Below are 20,627 nucleotides of genomic sequence, written 5' to 3'. Positions count from 1 at the left end.
TGGTTCTACTCAGTTGGTATTTTTAGACTTCTCCTCACTTATAGCTTCAGGGCAGACTAATATTAGTTTTGGATCTCCCCATTTCTTATTGCCTCTCGCTGTTGTGACCTATGATCTAGCAAAACAGTTAGGCCTATCAAATCTTCACAGGTGCCTGGTAAATTTGCAACCTGGGCCAATACATCCTTTAACTCGCTTTAAAAACCCTGGAAAAAAAGAGGGATCAGTTTTTTACAGGCCAGTGTGTTTCCACAACTATCCTATTAAACATGTGATATATGTTAGCAAATCTTAAGAGTCTTGACTTAGGGTAATTAACTCCCGATCTAGGGAGAAAAGGTGAGTTTTCCGATCAAACAACTTTCTCATTTCTCCTAAGAATGCAGAGATATTGCATAGTAGAGGATTGTCACATTCAATTAATGGAATAGACCAGCTACTAGCGTACCCTCTCAGATAGGACAACTCAAATACTGTTTTGGTTTAGTCATCTGGGAAAGTGGCTGGTTTACATAAGAAATAAAGTCTGCACTGATTGATAAAAATGCTAAATTTCTTAGGATCTCTATAAAAATGTTTGGGAGAGGCCAGTGGAATCTGTGGGGGATGAACCACCTGACTAAAACTAGGAGCATCAGGGACTTTTAGGAAGAGTAAAACCCTGTTTTCCGAGCTTCATCCTGGAGGGATAGGGTGTGGAACTGTGAGTGGAAGAGGCTTCTGCATCTAGCTGAAGGTGGTGGTAACGTCCAGGGTTTCAAATTTACACCCCACCTACACTACCACTATCTGACTTCCCCTCCCAGGAAAGAACTACCACTTTCCTGCATATGGACCCCAACTTTGTTTTAAATTACTGACTCTCTGCTCAAGAGGCCTGTCCAACCAATTACAACTATTGATTGTTTCTAGAATGGTGGTTAGTACACAATTGGTATTCATCATTCGGGGTGGGTAAGTTCATAAGCTAGGCTATCTTTTAGAAGCCAGAACACACAAATTTGCGCTAACTTAGTGTTCCAACCCAACAGGAGCGATGGTTGAAGACAGTCCATCCACTCCCTTTAGTGTTTTCTATGGGGAACTTATATACGGCTTGCCAGGAAGTGCACCCCAGGGAATGGGGTGGGGATAAAATAACAAAAGACAGCCAACTGGTGATCTACATTCTGGATTTTGTTCCTTCTCTTTTGGCTACCTGGATTTGTCACTTGGAAGCGGCTCGTTATATGGAGTAGAACTCCGGAAGATTACCATCTAACGTCTATGTAGAGAGAAGAAGACATTAGCAAGCAATTCTTATACCTCTCCACCCACATTGATTCACTCACACTTCACCTCTACTCAGTCAGACTCACTCATATGTGCTATGAGGCTGTTTAGCTGAATTGCAATACTTTTAGAGGAAGATGAGGACAGGGAGATCTTGAGTCTTCAATTTGTTAATAGTCTTGCTCCATAGTTGCTCTACAGGTTGGAGCAATGCTCGAATCACCTAGGCTCTTGCATATGTTCTTTATAAACCACTAGGCTCTGTAGTTCTCACAAGCTTAATGCTTCATGATCATTTGTAGTTAGTATGCCCTTAAGGGATGGGCTAATTCACTCACTGGGGGGACTCCAACATAGGCTGACTTTCACCCTACCTGGCAGCCCTGCAGAACCGCGACCACCGCGCCAGCACCCTACCGCTCTCCCCCGCCGCCGCAGTTGCCATCGCGGCCGCCGAGAGGGGGGAGTGAGTAAGGGACTACACTTCCCAGCGTTCCTTGCTGGAGGACGGGACGCCCACAGCTGCGCCACTTTCCCGCGCACGGAGGCGCCTTTAGAGGCGGTGCTTCTCCCGCGTCGCGGGACACGCGCGGGTGGCGCCGGGCTGAGCCCGGGCAGAGGGCGGGCCGTCTGTGGCCGACCGGGGACGACGAGGGGCGGGACGGGCCCCCCCCCCCTTCGATCTGCTCTACAAAATGGGTAAGCGCAAACTGCAAACATCTACTAATGGGGGTACAGTTAAAGCCAAAGTTGCACGTAAAGCTACTGCATCGGCCAACATGACATATCTCACTACTGCTGTGGGCAAATTGAATCAGGAAATCGCAGAAAAAGAACATGAACTGGGCTTGGATCCGATAATATTGGATAGCCAACTATCTTACTCAGTAAATAGATTTCCTATCCCCTTGGAGCCTGCAATTCTCATTGACAATGTAATTGATATTGTGCCACAAGAGATAGTTTATACTTCTGGACAAGAGGGCCAAGAGAATAGTAAACAAGACACCCAACAATCTATACATAATTGTACTCAGGAGACTGTACCCCACGCTATCAAGCGCATCAAAAGGCTAATTCAAAAACCTCAAGCACAAGGACCACACTCCCATAAAAAATCCCGCAAACCATTGAGTGACTTTGAATCTTCAATTAAGGACATAGTGGAGAAAGTGCTTGCGGATAAGCTTGAAGTGGTACTTATACAGATCTCTACTGACTTAATAGATACACTAAAGGAATGCGTAGCTGAAATATTGGGGAAATGTGAAAGGATTAATGCTTTTTTAATATCAAACGAGAATAAGCCCCGTGTACCCACAACAAATATAATACCACGGCCTCCTACCAATCAAAATAAACAACCCCAATCCCCTATGGAATTAGGGAATACTGTATCACTAGGTCCATTGATATCAACCGCACCGTTACAAGACTCTAAGGCTTGTGTAAGTAGGCAAAAGGATAATAGTATAACATCTAGGGCGCAGTTGATAAGTAAAACCTGTTTTCCTCAGGCCATGGCACCACCATTAGTTGAGCCTAACTCATTAGGGTCTAGGAGACAGCGTCCAAGGCCACCAGTTCACCTTCCCCCGGAAGCTACACCTTTTGTTGCTGTATTGGTGAATGTACATGTATTGAAACCGGGTGAAATTGAGTCAAATGGTGCTCAGTTAGATAATATTAAGACTTGGTGTGATGCAAATTGCACGGCCCAAATAATATCTCAGACTGTATTCAGACTGGCAGACGGGTTGACTGGGTGGGGTTTACAGACAAGAAATTTGCTGGTGATTGCCTGATTGTTAATTTTAATAGACCCCATGAGGCTTCACTGTTATTTTGGGATGCTACAGAGGTAAAAGAAGACAGGATCAGAGCGGTACCCTTAGGTTTCTTTTACCCACGACCCGTACCACATAAGTTGCAACCGGGTAGGGTTATTCATCATGTTAACCCTAGTCATACCCCCTGCCCTAGCTCCTGGGCCATGCAAACAACAGGCATGTTACCAAAATCCTGTGATAACCGTGGAAGTGAAGTAAGAACTGGATTGGTGCTAACAAACAGGTTTTCTGCCCTATCAAATCTGGAGGAAAACGATTCACTGACCTCCCCTGGTAGTACCCTAAACCTGTCACAACCCATTCTGCCTACTATAGATGGAAAGGGTAATACAGTGAAAATGATGAGCTGGAATATCGCAGGCTTACGCTCAAAAAGGGGTGACACAAGATGGCTTGATTTGCTAAAAGAATGTAATGTGGTAGCCCTACAGGAGACGTGGGATAGGGATTGTGATTTTTGGTTAGATGGATATACATCCTATTTTGTAGCTGCCCAGGAATCGAGTTCAGGTCGAAATAAAGGGGGGTTGCTGTTTTTAATATCTGTTAATGTGAGAGGCACTGTAAAGGTATTAAACACACCATCCCAAAACTACTTAGTTTTGGAAGTAACTATGCCTAACAATTATAAATGTGTTTATATTAACTTTTATAATGCCATACAAAGCACGCATCAAAATGACACCATTAACTCCCTGACAGAGTTGTTATGTAACTATAAGGAGGGTCAAACCACTTTCGTATATTTCACCCTGATGGGGGATTTTAATGTACATCTATGCCAACAGAATTGCCAGTTTAGAGATACTACAAATATAGATATGCTGCTCTTTTCACACTTTGAACATTCTGTAAAGGGGTCCGCCCTAGAAGAACTTCTCCTAGAGAACGATTTATCTGAACCAGAGTTCTTCAATACTAAAGAGAGGGTGCCAACTTACAGTGCCAGGGACAGTAATACTATTATTGATTACATATTTATCTCTCCGGGCATGTTACATAATGTAATTTTTTATAATGCTATACATACTACATTCAGTGATCATAATCCTGTAGTGTTAGAATTAGATAACAACAACCTGTTTTTATTTAATAGAGGAGCAAATGCAGAAATATTTACAGATTTAACTGCTAAGGACCAGGGGAGACGGGTTAAATGTAGCAAAATCATCCCAGAGGACTTTTTTTATTCCCTAAATTCAAAGGTGGGTAAAGAAATTAACATCTGTAGGGAACCACTTAAATATGAGAGGAATATAATTTTGTCATTCGAAACTATCTGCCATTAAGTAGCGGATGATTTAAAATGCAAATTGAAAAACAATGAGAAAAAGGCAAAGGGGTGGTTTGATAATGAATGCTCCATAGAGAATTATATAAAGCACTAAAAAAGATACCCCGAGACAGACAGGAGGTGGCCAAGCTTAGGAAAAAGTATAATTTGAATATTTTAAGGCGAAAAAATGAAATAAAAAGACAGGCATGGGATGACTTACATGAAAAGGCTATTTTGAGGGATAGCGCTAAATTCTGGACAATTGTTAACACTCCCTTATTTAATGGGAAAGAGAATGCGCCACTAGAGGTAAATATCCCCGAACAGGATTGGCTGGATCATTTTCAAAAAATCTATGGCAGCAATCTCGAGCTAGGCTCCCTAGACCCAATTCTGATTGAGACGCAGGAGATTTTACCTAGATTTTCTATAAAGGAGGTGCAGAAGGCAATTGAGGACACGGCGGGCCAGAAGGCCCCAGGCCCAGATGGCGTACCGGCCGACATGTTTAAAGCAAATCTGGGCATGTGGTCAGTGGTCCTCACTAATGTCTTTAATGTAGTTAGTGTAGATAAGTCAAGAGCCCCAACATCCTGGTCACAGTCCATTATAATTCCCATTTTTAAGAAGGGTCAAAGAGGGGACCCAAGATGCTATAGGCCCATATCCCTGTTAGATTCTTCTTTTAAAATCTTAGGTAAAGTCATCCTAGAAAGAATTTCAGCCTGGGCCACTAATAAAGATATTCTGTGTGAGAATCAGTATGGCTTTCGATCCGGGAGAGGTACAGAGGATCAATGCCTAAACCTCCATCTTACACTGAGCAAATACACAGTAGCATCAAGGGGGATGATGTACCTGGCATTCATGGACTTGTCCACAGCTTTTGACCTAGTCAGTCAGTCAAAATACTCTTTATTCAACTTTTGTTAAAATCATAAAAGGACAACATACAAATACAATTTAAAACATCAATTGATCTGGTTACTAAATTTCAACATGTTAACTTCATTTTACCAAAGAGTTACAAAAGTTAAAAATTATTACAATTATTAAAAATCTCCTTTTAAAACCAAGTTTGGATTAAAAATAGGCTATGTTAGGTAATCTTTTCTTCCTTGATCTGAATGCAGCTGTTAAATAACAGGCAACACTAAACATAGTATGGGTGTCTGCCAACATTTGAAGAAAAATTAAAGCTGGCCTTATTTGAGTGAAACCAACGGCCCTTAAAAGAGGAAGTAGATATTTTACCCTCTCCCTAGTGTAAAAACCACAGAAAAATGTAAAATGGAGGGTATCTTGTACTGAGAATTGATCACAATCACAGGGTGGGCCGTCTTCAGGTTTTGACCACACAGGGAAATTTCCTAATGAATAATGAATTAAATTCAGCCTGAATTTTGTATGTAGGAGTCTATGGAGTGGGTTGGTCACAATTTTTAAGTACGGTTCCAGGGAGGGGGTGGTCGTTAAAACTATATGCGCCCTTACTGAGGGTTTCTTCAGCTCCAACTCCTCTCTTGCCATACATGCCCTCTCCAGAAACGCCTGCTTGACCCATCCAATATCTTCCCTTCTGATGTTAATTGGGTCATTAAAGAGTTCCGGTCTCCCCAGCATAGAAAAAGTAGATCTGATATATTTCAGCCAGGGTATTCTCATGGCATTATCCCTTGAGATAACATCTTTAAGGATGGCGTGATTTAGCGTTAGCTCGGGGTTCAGCCATGTTTTGGACCAGAAAAGAAGTGGGGCTAGTTTTAATTTATCAACAATGTAGGGCAAGCCCATTTCTTCATGGATCGAGAAGGTGGGTGTGGAATTTGGGACACATAGAATTTTCCTAATAATACCATTTTCCACCCTCTGTATTTTTACCAAGTTTGCATATCCCCACATAGCGGCCCCGTACATGGCAATTGGGACACACTTGCTGTTATATATTTTAATCACTGCCTCCATCGGTTTAGCTCCTAATCTTTTTGTGAAGGCCAACAGAGCTGAAGATGATCGTGCTAGACTAAGACTCTTTGCTTTGATCTGGGGGACCCAGGACCCTCTTTGATCAAAAAGGACCCCCAGGTATGGAAAAACTGGTACCCTAGAGAGAATCTCGCCCTTGCAGGTAAAAGATTTTTTGTGCAGCATATTTACTTTACGTCCTATGATCATGGTATGAGACTTTGAAACATTAATTTTCAGATCTAAGTTCTCCATGAAGGAGCCAAAACGGTCCAGAAGGGCCTGTAGACCGATACCGGTTTGTGCAATTAAAACGGCATCGTCCGCGTATTGGAGGGCTGGTATCTGCTCTCCTCCTACACGCGGTACGTCCGCCATTCCTGCTTCAAGGTGTTTCCCCAGCCCATTTATATAGATGGTAAAGAGAAGGGGGCCAGGATACAACCCTGGCACACCCCCTTCTCAGATTTAAAGCTGTCCGTACACCTTCCATCCCTAGTGGCTCTTATTTTGGCATTAAGGTCCTGATGTAACCTAGCAATAAAAGCCACCAGATGTTCCTCTATACCTATCTCAAGAAGGAGAGTCCATAGCTTACTCCTGTTCACCAAGTCGAAAGCCGAGGAGAGGTCCATAAAAGCCAGATATACTGACCCCTCCCCTGCCATCGTATACTTGGAAACCGAGAGGTGAAGATTGGAACATTGTTCAAGCGTCCCTCTATTTTCACGAAACCCATATTGGATATTTGAGAGCCCCCCATGCTGTTCTAAATTATCCCTCAGTTTGACCAATAAGACTCTACCTAAGATTTTAAAGGTAGAGTCAATAAGGGAAATCGGGCGGTAACACCCTGGGTCCTCCCGATTTCCCTTCTTGAAAATAGGTACAATAATAGATGTTGCCCATGTTTCAGGGAGGGTTCCTTCGTTTGTTACTCTGAACACTCTAGCCAATACTTTGCTCCAGAGTGTCAGGCAATATTTAAAAAAGTCCGCCGGCACTCCATCAGGGCCTGGTGCCTTGTTGTTTGTAGATTCCATTATGGCTTTATAAACCTCCTCTTCAGTGAACTCTACTGTGGCTAAACAATGGTCCATCTCAGTAATGCCTATGGTTTCATTTTTGTTACCTCCATATATATTACTAAAATGCTGTACCCATTTTTCGTCAGGAATTACACAATCTGTAACCATATTATCATCCCCCGAAAAAAAAGAATGATTAATAATGTCCCAAAATTGTTTGCTGTTTTTGAGGACATCTATATTAAGAAGATCATTCCAAGCATTATTTTTGATCTCGTTTTTCCTTGCCTTAACATTTGCTTTATAGGCCCGCCTCAAATTTGAGATTAGTTCTTTTTCTCTATCCTTAGCCTTAAGGGCCAGTTTCAGATCTCTGTGGGACCTTGAGCATTTGGTATCAAACCATTTATGAGGCTTTATAGGGTACTGTGATAAAGGTTTTGTGAGGTCCCTGGCGGTTTGTGCACAGATAAAATTAAAAGCTGTAATGATTTGGTGATTCTAGGTAGTTTGATCCAAACAAGTTTCCAATGGTCCCTCAATTTTGGGCAATAAAGTATCCATAAACTTTTCCTCCACAACCTTACCCCATTTGAGCCGTCTGCCCTGATCACTGGGCACCGCCATGGTGCAAACCCGGGATTGTCCCACTTGTTTAAGCCATAAGTCACTCCAGTGTATCTCAATCGACAGAGGGTTATGATCACTATGGGGTGAGGCAGTTACTTTATAATCTCTCACCTTTGAGGTGAGGCCTAGGGAAATGAATATATAATCAATTATCGACCCATTGATTGAGCCTTTAAAAGTGGGTACCATCTCATTTATTGCAGTTTTATATGGTTCATACATATTAAAACTAGCAAGCAATATTTCAAGTGCCTCCCCTGTTTGGGTATGTTCGAAGTGAGGGATGCCAGCTCCATTTGGGGCCTCTGCATCACCTGAGTGGCACAGTAGTTTACATTTATGGCTATTGAAGTCGCCCAATAAAAGGATTTCAAAAGGAATATTTGTATTTTGACTGTAGTTATTAATAAAATTCTCCAAGTAATCCACGTGGTCAGTTTCAGTTTGTCTTCCCCAGGCATTATAAAAATTAATTACGAGTATTATACACCCTGGGGAAACTGTCCATTCTATTGCCAGGATATTTGGAGAACCTGAGTCCAGCTGATTAAAAATCCCTACTAAGTCTAGAGAAAAAAATATAGTGAGCCCCCCTTTCGCTCTCCCAGCATTGCTAGAGCTTGCTGGTATTGTGAAACTTAAGAAACCGTCTAAAAAGAAGGTTGGTGAGATGTCCCAAGTTTCTTGAAGAGCTATCACCTTGTATTTAGAGATATATTTTACCCAAGTTGGGTCTGTTTTTTTAGCTCTCGTCCCTGCAACATTCCAAGTCAGGAATGTACATGGGGGTGGAGCTACCATCTCAGAAATTACTTGTATTGGTGTCGCTATTGGGGCTAATAGTCAGTCATTTGTGTTTAGGTCAGATAGGGGATTGAAGCGGTTTACCAGGTCCAGGCTTGGGCCTTCCCTATAATGTGTTGGTCTATTTAATCTCGCTTTCCTAGTTACTGTTTGCCACCCTTTTCCCACTGGCTCTATATTGGGGGGTACATTCATATATGAGTTAAAGCGGGTTTGCAGGGGATAAAAGAACCCTAAGGGGACCGCCCTGAGAGTATCATTCTCCCGTATGTCTGATCCATCCCAAAACAGACTAGTCGGGCAATGAGAATTATTGAAATTTATCACCAGACAGTCACCTTTCACAGTTTTAGCTCGCTTTCCCACCCACCCCACTCTTCTCGCCACAATAATACTGGAGGACGTATTAGATTCACCACTACTAGAGTCATCACACCATTTTTTTGCCTTTCCTATGAGTGTAGCAGTGGATTCAACCTCACCTTTCCTTAACGGGGGCACCCCTATAAATACGGCCACAAAAGGTACTACTGCTGGGGGCAAGTTTAGATGGATCTTGCTTTCTAGATGAGTGGGCTCCCGTAGTGATGGAGGGACCTCCTGTGGGATGGTAGATATAAGCGGCTGGGGTTCTCCTGGCCCTACACTATAAACTGCCATAGAATCATTAATAGGTTCCAATAATGGTGGTGGTGTCTGACGTTCACTTTGGTGTTCTGAACCCAGTGTATCACCCTTAGACGTACTATCAGATTTTTTCACTAGATCGTCTATCAGAACACATTTTTTTAACAATCCTTCGAGGCATGTATTCATAGTATCAACTATGTCCTTCGCAATACCCACTAAAAAGGGGTTCAATTCGTTCCTCGAAGAGAGCCTCAAGATGGTCCTTCAAAGTCTCCTCCACCCCTTTTATAGCTTGTGGATCTCCCTCACCCTTCTTTCTCTTTTTCGCGGATGGTTTTGGGTTATCAGGTGAGTCCAAAGTCACTGTGGGTAGCAGGTTTGGGGTGCGCAAGTTTGAGGTAAACTAGGAACAGTAGCAATAGAGGGTTTTATGATAATGACATCAGGCTCTAAGGGGATAACTTGCGCTGGGGTTAGTACAGTTGTAGAAGGAGACTTGGCTAATAAGCCTAGTTCTTGCTGTGCTGTAGCAATTTCTTTAGTTAAAGCCCCAACCGCAGAGGTAAGGTAGGACATAATGGAGTCGGATTGTTTGGCAACTTTTGCCTTCTTCCCACCATCATCTGTTGTAGCTCCATTTTTTCGCTTACCCATATTAACAGCAGATGTACAATGGATGGCCCAGCCCTGCCTGTTCCTGCCGTGGACTGCTGTAGACTGTCCCGCCCTTGTCCCGGGCTTCTCCCGGGTGCCTCCCGCGTGCTCCCGCGTCGCCGGGGGTGGTGCTGCAGCCTGGCGCCAAATTGCGGTGTGCGGCTTCCGGCCGCTAGGGATGCTGGGGGTTGAAGTCCTTGTTTCCCCGAGCCCCGGTCTCTGCTCTGCGGCGGCGCTCGGTGGCAGAGAGCGCCGCGGCTGCAGGCAGGCTGGGAAAGTCCTTCTGAGGCGATGCGGGACCCCTGGTGAGCTGCTATGTCCCCCGCTCTGCCGGGGGTGGTGCTGCAGTTTATGCGCCGCCTGGCGCCAAATCGCGGTGTGCGGCTTCCGGCCGCTAGGGATGCTGGGGGTTGAAGTCCTTGTTTCCCCGAGCCCCGGTCTCTGCTCTGCGGCGGCGCTCGGTGGCAGAGAGCGCCGCGGCTGCAGGCAGGCTGGGAAAGTCCTTCTGAGGCGATGCGGGACCCCTGGTGAGCTGCTATGTCCCCCGCTCTGCCGGCGGTGGTGCTGCAGTTTATGCGCCGCCTGGCGCCAAATAGCGGTGTGCGGCTTCCGGCCGCTAGGGATGCTGGGGGTTGAAGTCCGTGTTTCCCCGAGCCCCGGTCTCTGCTCTGCGGCGGCGCTCGGTGGCAGAGAGCGCCGCGGCTGCAGGCAGGCTGGGAAAGTCCTTCTGAGGCGATGCGGGACCCCTAGTGAGCTGCTATGTCCCCCCTAGTCAATAGGTCAAAGCTGTGGACAATACTCCTGGATAGGGGCCTAGATCGGGCACTTCTGAACTTTTTGGCGCACCTCCATAGTGACCTGAGGGCGACTATTCGCATGGCACAAGAGGGAAACTGTACCGCATTTTTTAAATCTGAAAGGGGGGTGCGCCAAGGGTGCATTCTGGCCCCCCTGCTTTTTTCCCTATACATTAATTCATTAGGAAAGTCCCTGGAAGCGGCTTCTACTGATGTACCACGCATGGGTGGCTCCTTGATGCCGGTTCTATTATATGCCGACGACACGGTATTGTTGTCGAGAACCCTAAATGGCTTACAACACCTACTAAATTCTTTCGGGGCTTTCATGCAAGACCTGGATCTATTAGTAAATATAGAGAAATCACATGTAATGGCAGTGGGCAAACGCAAGAACAGTATAAAAACCCTCTCTGTAATGGCTCAGTGCTCTCCAAAGTCAAAGTTTTTACCTACCTAGGAGTGGTGTTTGATGAGAAAGGGTCATGGGCACCACAAATTTCTAGCAAAGCAGCGGCAGTAAAGAGATCGGCAGCCGCTATTCTGGGTTTCGCAAAACGACTGGGTGAGAAACCAGCAGAGGCTATATTGTCCATCTATAGAGCAAAACCCTGGCCATTGCTTTGCTAGGTATGGGGCCTCGATATGGGGTATTAAAAACTTGGCTCAAATACAAAGAGAGGAAAACAGATTCTTGCGATCCCTTATGGGCCTTCCCCAATCTACTCCAGCTTTTGCAGTCCATATGGAATTGGGGATGGGGTATATTGAAGACACGCTGTCCTTGGCCCCGCTCTTGTCATGGATTAGAACATGGCTCAATCCAGATTTATCTTTAAATCACAATATCATCAGGGATTGCATGGGGCGGGACAATGTGGCTGAGATCGGGTGGTTAACACATATTAAAACAACAGCAGGATACCTGGGCCGCCCTGATCTATATACAAACCCTGAGAGTCTGATAAGAGAGGACATTAGATGGGTTAAGATCCACTTTGTAAAGAAAAAGGAAGCAGAAAGAGAGGCTATTGAAATTATGAAGCCAACTGTAAGGTCTCACTACATGATGATGACATCGTTATCTATACAATCATATTTGACGATAGTCAATAAACCATTTCATCCGTGGCTCCTTACAAAATTTCGCTTTAACCAAGCTCACTTTCTGCTGGGAGATTACGCTAAGTGGTGTAAACCTCATGAGAATGCTCCCTGCACATGTGATGACTTTTCTGACCAGGACATATTGCATTTTGTGCTTTTTTGCCCCTTTTTTAAGAGTGGCAGGGAAAAATTTATCAAGCCAATACTAAAAGATAAAGAGTTTACGCAGGTTAAACCGGCTCTATTGTACCTGCAGCTTATGGAATCACCACTAGTAATGTATGGGGTAGCTAACTTCTTGACAGTGTCATTTTGGTCAAAGCAAAATAGACTTCGGCCATCTTCGGCTCGACATCTTGGGAAATCTCAGGAAATGAAGATGACAAAAATAATTTTAGGTTAATAGCTTTGTAACAACTAACCTGCAGTAAATATGAATTTTGCAATGTTTGCATATTTCTCCCTGGTCGTAAAAAAGTTTGTAAATAGAACTGCAGTTAATTTCAATTTATAAATTTTGTAAGATTTGCACATTTCTCTATGGTCTTAAAACTCTGTAAACCGTGATTAATTGGATGTATAGTTACCTCGATCACCACCGAAGATGTGTATACATGAATTCTTGTTTTTAATAATAATTTTAAAATTGCTTTTTAACAATCTGTGTTTGTTACGATCGAAAGTGGATGTATAGCATACTTTTATGATTTTAAAATAATCGAATAAAGTGTTTTTGACTCTGACTCTGACTCCCTCACTGGCACAGATCACTATTCTTCCATCAAAATCACTGAAATAATGCTAGTCATGCGTGCACATGCTTTCAGGTAAGTTGCACTTAGCTTTAATCCTTCTTTCTTTCTTTATCTTTAGGTCTTCTTTATGCAATGGAGAAGAAGACCAGAAGTGCTGAACACGAAAGCTTGCTGGGTGATGTCATGTTACGTAAGTGTAGCCTCATCACCTTGTAGGTCGCTGGGCGGGATCTGGTAGCTGAGACACGGAGGACCGTCTTCTTATTAGGCACAGATTGCCTAGCAAGCAGGGTGCCATTCATATAGCCTCTTGGTTTTCCAAATAGCTGTAGAGATTACATAGTCTAGCATTACTTTCACTGGCAGGCATGTTGCTGCTAGAATTTTTGGGCAACACATATTACTAGAAAGTAGCGCTCTACAACACATGCTATTGCCTTCATGGTTCAATTTCCCTTATTATTAATTCCACAGCATTTACAGCCCATTCTTGTACCTGTTACTTTTTAAACAATCCACTTACATACTCTGAATCACGCCATTGACATACTCTGCCTATCCATGAGTACTTATTGGGGGGCACAAACTGGCTCCTGGCCTTCACTGTAAAGTGGGATGTGTATGTATGTGAGAGCCATTTACATTTACCCCACTTAAAGACTGCCGTCTTGGCGGTTGACCTGGTTTTAAAGGATGCTGGCTGTGAAATGTATGCTAGAGTGTAGGAGTTCGGAGGTTATGACCTGGCTTCCAAGACCATTTTCTCTTGCCCAAACCCCTTCCAATTAATCAAGTAGTACACCAGCCCTCATATCTTTTGACAATCTAGAATCTATTTCACTTCATATTCCAAACCCCTCCCTCAGTCTTGACTGGCTGTGGGAGTTTCTGTAGTTGTGTGTTTGGATGATAGAGGTGCAGTTAAGACACGTGAAACACAGGATGTATATGTGAAGCGGGTGGCACCGCCAGTTGCATAGACGCTGGATTATTGACCTTTGTGATACTGTAGGGCTAATATATTTTGGTTTTAACTTTTTATTGCCTTTTAGGGCCAGGTTTCTTGTGGATAACCATACCTGCTGTCCAACTTAATAATGTGGCTCAGTTGAGCGTTTCTTATCTGCTTAATATTTACTCACAGTTTGAGCCTCTTCTAGCTGCCGTTCAGCTGCCTGAAGACACAGCTAATCTGTTCATGATGTTCTTGTATACATGGATGTTGAGTAGTACACCTACCCTCATATCATTTGAGAATCTAGGATCTGTTTCACTTCATATTCCAACCCCCCCTCAATCTTGACTGGCTGTGGGGGTTTCAGTAGTTATGTGTTTGGAGGATAGGGGTGCAGTAAATACACGTGAAACACGAGATGTAAATGTAAAGTAAGTGGCAGGGCTAGTTGCATAACCCCTGGATGAATGATCGCTGTGATACCATAGGGTCAATGTATTTTGGTTTAGCTTGCGATTGCCTTTTAGGGCCAGGTTTCTTGTGGCTCACCAAACCTGGTGTCCAACTTAATAAGGTGATTCAGTTGAGCGTTTCTTATCTGCTTAATATTTACTCACAGTTTGAGCCTTTCTAGCTGCCGTTTGGCTGCAGAAAGACCCAGCTAATCTGTTCATGATGTTCTTGTATATATGGATGCTGCGCGGTAGCAGGCTTCTCAAAAGATAGTGTATTCAAATGAAATCCATTCATACAATAAAAGGGAGAATACCCTAAAGTGGTATGTTCCTAATAATTGTAAGTGATTTCCACCATCCACAAAATGGTGCTCCAGTCCTCCTCTTGTTGACTAGCTAGACACCTACGGTACTGTTCTAATGTTTGGTTTAAGTGCTCGGTTTTCCTGTTGGTTTGGGGGCGATAACTTGTAGAGAATTTAGCTTCAATGTGCCTAGATTTGCAAAGCTTCAGCCAGAAGAGTGATGTGAACTGGGACCCTCAGTAAGTTATTAGTACTGTGGGAATACCACGTAGTTTCACAGTGTGCTGTAATAATACCCGGGCTAGTATCGCAGCTGTTGGCTGTTTGGCTAGAGCACTAAAATGTCCCATTTTCGTTACATTTTCTATGACCACGAGAATAACTGTGTTTCCCTCACTAGTAGTCATTTCTTCTGCAAAGTCCATGGACACGGTGTACCAAGGGTTTGGTGGTATTGGAATAGGTTGCAGTAGCGTACTAGTCGTTTATCATCTACCTTTCTGTTAGAAATTGGATTTCTGATTGGCTAGGGCTTGCGCATAGGCAGGCAGAAACCATCACTCTAGTAAGGGCAAGCGAGTTACACGCTGAAGATAACCCCTGCTCACTCCCATGGTAGCTTGGCATGAGCAGTCAGGCTTATCCCAGAGCAATGTGTAAAGCTTTTGCGCAACACACACACACACACAACAGCAAAACACTAGGCACACCACAAAAGGAACTCCACGCAAGGTTATATTAAAAATAGCCTTTGTATTATCATAAACACATTAGAAACGTAATCATACATTTAAGGCAATATTTACAGGGGATTATATACAAGAGAGTGCCATGCAGGCCACTGTCAGAACCATCACAATGCAGGTAGTAAATATAAAACACAGCCAGTAACTACTGGTACCAAAATGGCCTAAGCATTATCATATTAGCATTAGACACCATCCTAAAATATCATAACATAACATTAGGCATAAACACATTAGGCCCAAACCTCATTAGCATAAATACATTATGCATTAGGCCTCACCAGCATAAACACATTATGCAATAACATCATAAGCATAAACACTTCATGCATTAGGTATCACAAACATAAACACATTATGCAATCACCTCATAAGCATAAACCCATTACGCATTAGGTATCACATTAGGGCCTTGCGCCCTACCAACATAAAACTGACCCCCTGGCCAACTGGCCTTCTCTAGGGCCTCAATTGCCCTCTGTCCCAAACGTCAGGCCTTGGCTGCCGATGCAGCAAGCTCAGAGGGCGCGCAATGTGCTGGGGCAGGGCAGAAGTGTACCTCACTCTTTTCTCATAAAAGGAATCAAACATGCCCCCACATTGCAGCTGCTGCTAACTGGTGGCGCAGCGGTGAAAATAAATGCAGGCACTGGTGTTCACGGTGCCTTAAAAGCGACCACAGGGGGAGGACACTGACAATGTTCTCCAACACACCCCCTTTCTTCTCATTAAAGATAAGGTGCACCCAAAGGGAAAAATGGCACTGGCAGTACATGTGCTGCCTGAGCCCCCCACTGGGGCTCCCTAAAACTAATGTACCCCCATACGTTGCAGTTGCCCTTCTCATGGGGCAGCTGGAAGCAACAACAGACACTGGCACCAACATGCCTCTCAGTCCCACTCTGGGGCTCTGGCACCAGGATTGCCCCCAAAAGGAAATCTGCTCAGGTGCCCCGGTGCCTCCGGGAGTGCCAACGCTGCTCACTGGGAGCCTCACTCACCGGAGCTCTCTGTCACTCTGCTCCTCTCTGCGTCGGACCTCACAGTTCGCCCGGTCCCCGTTCCTGGGACCGGGATTTGGACATAGAGCCTGTGCTGCTCTGCAACACAATCAGCAGGGGGAAAGGCACTGGCAACGTACCTCGTTGGGTCCCCCTGCACTGGGACTACTCCAGACTTCCTTGCACTTCACTCGGTCCCCCTTCCTGGGACTGGGACTTCGGCATGGAGCCCACGAGGCTCCGAACGTGGGAGGGTGCAGGCCCCGCCCACATTCAGGCGTCCCTTACATGGCTTCCAGGTCGGGCCGAATCATAGACTGCTGCGTCTCCCTTCCTTTGGCGGTGCAATGCGGGGTGGGCACCTGCTTTAGACGGAGGCTCAAAGGCGGGGTAGGCACCCGCTGAAATATAACACACTGATGCAGAGTGGGCACCCCCTAACGAACACTGTATGCGGGGTGGACACTCGACATCGGCACCACAATGTGGGGTAGGCACCTGCTTTTAAAATATGCAGAAAGCGGAGTGGGCACCCGCTAAATAAGCACATAAGCGAGGCGGGCACCCCCCTTTAAAAATGCAGGAAAGCGGGTGGGCTCCTGCTCCTATTGGCAAAACGCGGGGTGGGCTCCCGCTTCTCTCAGCATCCAGGTGGGGGTATCCCCATGTCCGGATTCCCTCGAAGTAAGTTGCAGCTCTGTGTTGCAGAGCCCACACGCTCTTCTTTCTTCCTTGGCAATTTAAATGTAGCGCTCACGAGGTGCTGGATTTCCAAAGAGGTCCAAGGGGGCACAGCTGGGCCCAGGCAGGCCATCACACAGGGCCCTCCAGCAGGGAGACAGTCCCCTGTGGCGGTTCCTCCTGAGGCCCAGCAGCAGCAAGCCCCCCAAGCACAGGAACAACACACCAAACATGGGGTAACAGCCCCTGTATTTATATCCACATTTCCTTTGTTCTGCCCTGGCACAGCGCTAGGGAAACCAGTTGCAACTGGTTCTGGGGGTGTGGAGCACTCCTTTATCAGGTTGGGGCTCTGTCATCAGACACACCTCAGGGGGGCAGAGCCAGCATTCACCCAGGCAGTCACAATCCCATTCAGGGTCTGGGGACTACTACTCCCACAACTCCAAATGCAGACGCCCTATTCAGCCTAGTGCTGACTCACCCTGTCCCTCCTGGAGCCACACACACACCTCACCAGCCCCTGTCACTCAAAAGCCAGACATGCAATTCACATCAGGCAGGCAGACACCTAGCACACAGAAATGGCAACTTCTAAAAGTGGCATTTCTAAAATAGTTATAATAAATCTGCCCTCACCATTGCGTAGTATTTATTATTACTATTCCAAATATACCAAACTTGACCACGCTGCTTCTCTCATATCAGGAATTATTACTGAAACACTTATCAGGGAATTCCCAATGCATTCCTAGGGGAGGGCAGCCTCACAGTAGTGAGAAACCAAAATGACTGTTTGTCACTACCAGGACGTGTCACACACTTAAGGTACATGTCCTACCTTTTACCTACAATGCACCCTGCCCATAGGGCTAGCGAGGGCTTCCTTAGGGGTGACTGACATGCAGAAAAAAAGGGGGGTAACAGACATGGCACACTTTTAGGTGCCACGTAATAGCGTCAGTAACACTGCCCGCACAGGCCCTGCAATGGCAGAGACCTGAGATAGGTTTGAAAGGCTATTTTGGTGGGTCGCTCAATCAGCGCTTCAAGCCCACCAGTAGCATTTAATTTACCAGCCCTGGGTATCTGAGATAGCACTTTACATGGGACTGCCAGGTAAATTAAATAGGCCAAACAGGTGTAGACCAATATTACCATGTGTAACACAGAGAGCACACAGACTTTACACTGGACAGCATTGCTAAAGTGCCCAGAGTCCTAGAACCACCAACACCATGTCATAAAAAAAGGCTAGGAGAGAGGCAAAACGTTTAGGGATGACCCTGCAAAAAGGAACAAGTCCAACACAACCCCCTGCCAGCCAAAACGCAGGGTAGACCAATCACCACTGTGATGGGCTTCTCTACTTTGGGTGATAGAACACAATCGCGGGCCCACAACTGCAGGGATACCTTCCAGTTCTTCTACGCCACTCTGAACCCATGTGGTTCCCTCTGTAAAAGCTCTCTGGACCTACTAGTTTACCTCACTTGTACTCCCTGGCTGTCCATAGCCTGGACCAGGCCCTAGGCCACCCAGATGTCTCTGGTCCTCGCCAATCCACAGAGTGGGGGGCAGGTACCCCTGGCACATAGTACCCATTCTCCACTCTACCCCTTATCAGGGCAGTTCTAAACTGCCACTGATCCTCGAGCCTAGGATCCGCACCCTCACGCTGACCAGAAGTCACGGGTAAGGCTCTCCTCCCCCTACCTATTCTTCTAGGGTTCCGCACTCTCCTCCTATGAGAGGCAACCTCAGAACACAACTGTCCCACCAGTTCAGGACCTCTCTCCAGCAACTGGTCTACCAACCTGGGATCTAAACCCTCAGGTTGCACCAGGGTCAGAGGCAAGGACTCCCTCTCTCTGCACCCCCTTCCAGGGTCCTGCACCCTCCCAACTGGAGTGGTACCCCTAGAAACTACATCGGTTAGGACACTGTTTACAGTTGTCCTTCCCTCCAGGTCAGACAACAACTGATTCTGGCTTCTCAACCCAGGGACTAAACCCTGTGGCTGAGCATCCGCCTGGCAAACCAGGACTTCCTAGGGAGCACGCATACCCCCCCAAAGGGTAACACATCTCTCATGTGTTGTGTGACAGTCTCCCTGGCGCTGATCTCCTGACCCCTGTCCATCTGACAGTGCAGGAAGACCCCCCCCAAAACAGAAATAGTATCATCATGGTCACTTCTAGGATACTCAGCCCTTCTGGCTGGTCCCTGACCCATTGTTTCTTCCACCAGGGACTCTCTCACCCCTCCATCTGGACCTCTGCACCCTCCCCGTAGGAGTGGTACTACCAGACACCAGAACCGCTGGAGCTCTGCTTACAGACAATCCCTGTTCTCCTGACACTAGGAGATCCCCCTCAAGTGGACATCTAGTACAGCCTAGGCTCCCTACCTGGTGTTCCCTTAAGGAACATCCAGGCCCTGAGACTGAGTTTGGGGCACCTTGGGACGCATCCCATTCTCACTCCTCCGCAGAGACAGGATGTGAGTCCCTACACCCCTCCCACTACTCCAGGACCTAGCTGGGCTACTCTGAACCTTTCCCACCACTCTGAGCTGGGAAATACATGAGCCACTCCTATTAGGGTCACTCCCCAATGCCTCTTCAGACCCTCTGGCACTCACCCAGAGGTCTGCCTCCCGTGCAAGCTCCCTGGGATCAGAAAACTCACACTCCAACAGGTGTTGGCGCCACCCCAGAAAGCAATTACTGAACATGTGCTCTCTGACAACCAGATTGAACAACCCTTCAAAATCATTCGCCGTGCTACCCATCACTCAACCTTTCAGTGCATCACAACATTCATCTACAAACTCCCCCCCAAGACTGGTGAGACAGTTTCCTACTGCCCCTGAACCTCAACCTGTACCCCTCTTCCTGGGAACCAGGCACCATAGTCTGGGATCTGGGAGTGGGATTTCCGCACTGGACTCCATATTGCTGTCACCACTTAATCCCACCCTCACTGGTGAGTCCAGACAACTAAAACTACTCTCAGGGGACAATCTACCCTCCAGAGCTGGTTTCTCCCTGGCAAAGGCCCTCTCTGCCTCTGCCATCCTCTCCTGCACTAAGACCTTCTCAGTCTCTAGCTTTTTCTCCCCCACACTCAGCTGAGCTATCTCCTTGGCATGCTCTAATCTGAGCCTCTCCAAAGCCAGCTGATACTCCCTTTCTTCCCTCCTATCTACCCACTCCTCTGGGGAAAGGGATGGAGCACTGCCCCCGGCACTGGACCCAGCAAGGGACTCCCTATCTATGGGGTCCTCACTATCTACTGGCGTCCCTGCCCTGCCATCATCTTCCTCCTCTTCAGACTCTTCAGGGTTACCCTCCCTCACATAGTCCTTTAATGCCCATTCGCTATCCTGCCACCGGAGTAGAGTTTCCTGAAGGTCTAGCTGGGTTTCTGATCCACTAACTTCTATGAATCTCTCCTGACAGAAATCCATTAACTTCCCCCTACTGTATTTGAACAGATCATAAAACCTAAAGGTAGATTACATTTTGGCAAGGCACTAAGACACAAGTGCAACACAGGAGACCTAGGTGCAAGAGCGGAGTACGAATACACAATTCAGAAATGACACTTTTAGGAGAAAACAAAATCAGGAAAAATAATCCCCAAACTTGTGATTATTCTAAACGCAGTGTTTGTAGTGCAACCAGTTGTCGCTGTGGTACTGTGCAAACGCAA

General features: G+C 46.0%; 1 protein-coding gene across 1 annotated transcript in view; it reads left to right on the top strand.

Annotated features, from left to right (window-relative positions):
* The window catches only part of LOC147683273 (uncharacterized), a 1,451,334-nt gene that overhangs the window by 240,534 nt on the left and 1,190,173 nt on the right, over nucleotides 1–20,627 (top strand). Inside the window, exon 6 of the mRNA XM_086943731.1 lies at nucleotides 12,887–12,958. Coding sequence (XP_086799857.1) covers nucleotides 12,887–12,958 — 72 coding nt within the window. The remainder of the gene's footprint in view (nucleotides 1–12,886; nucleotides 12,959–20,627) is intronic.

The sequence above is a fragment of the Lissotriton vulgaris genome, chromosome 11 (genome assembly GCF_964263255.1).
Source record: "Lissotriton vulgaris chromosome 11, aLisVul1.2, whole genome shotgun sequence".
Lineage (NCBI taxonomy): Eukaryota > Metazoa > Chordata > Amphibia > Caudata > Salamandridae > Lissotriton > Lissotriton vulgaris.
The sequence above is the reverse complement of the archived record's forward strand: the minus strand, read 5'-3'. Positions and strand labels throughout refer to the sequence as shown.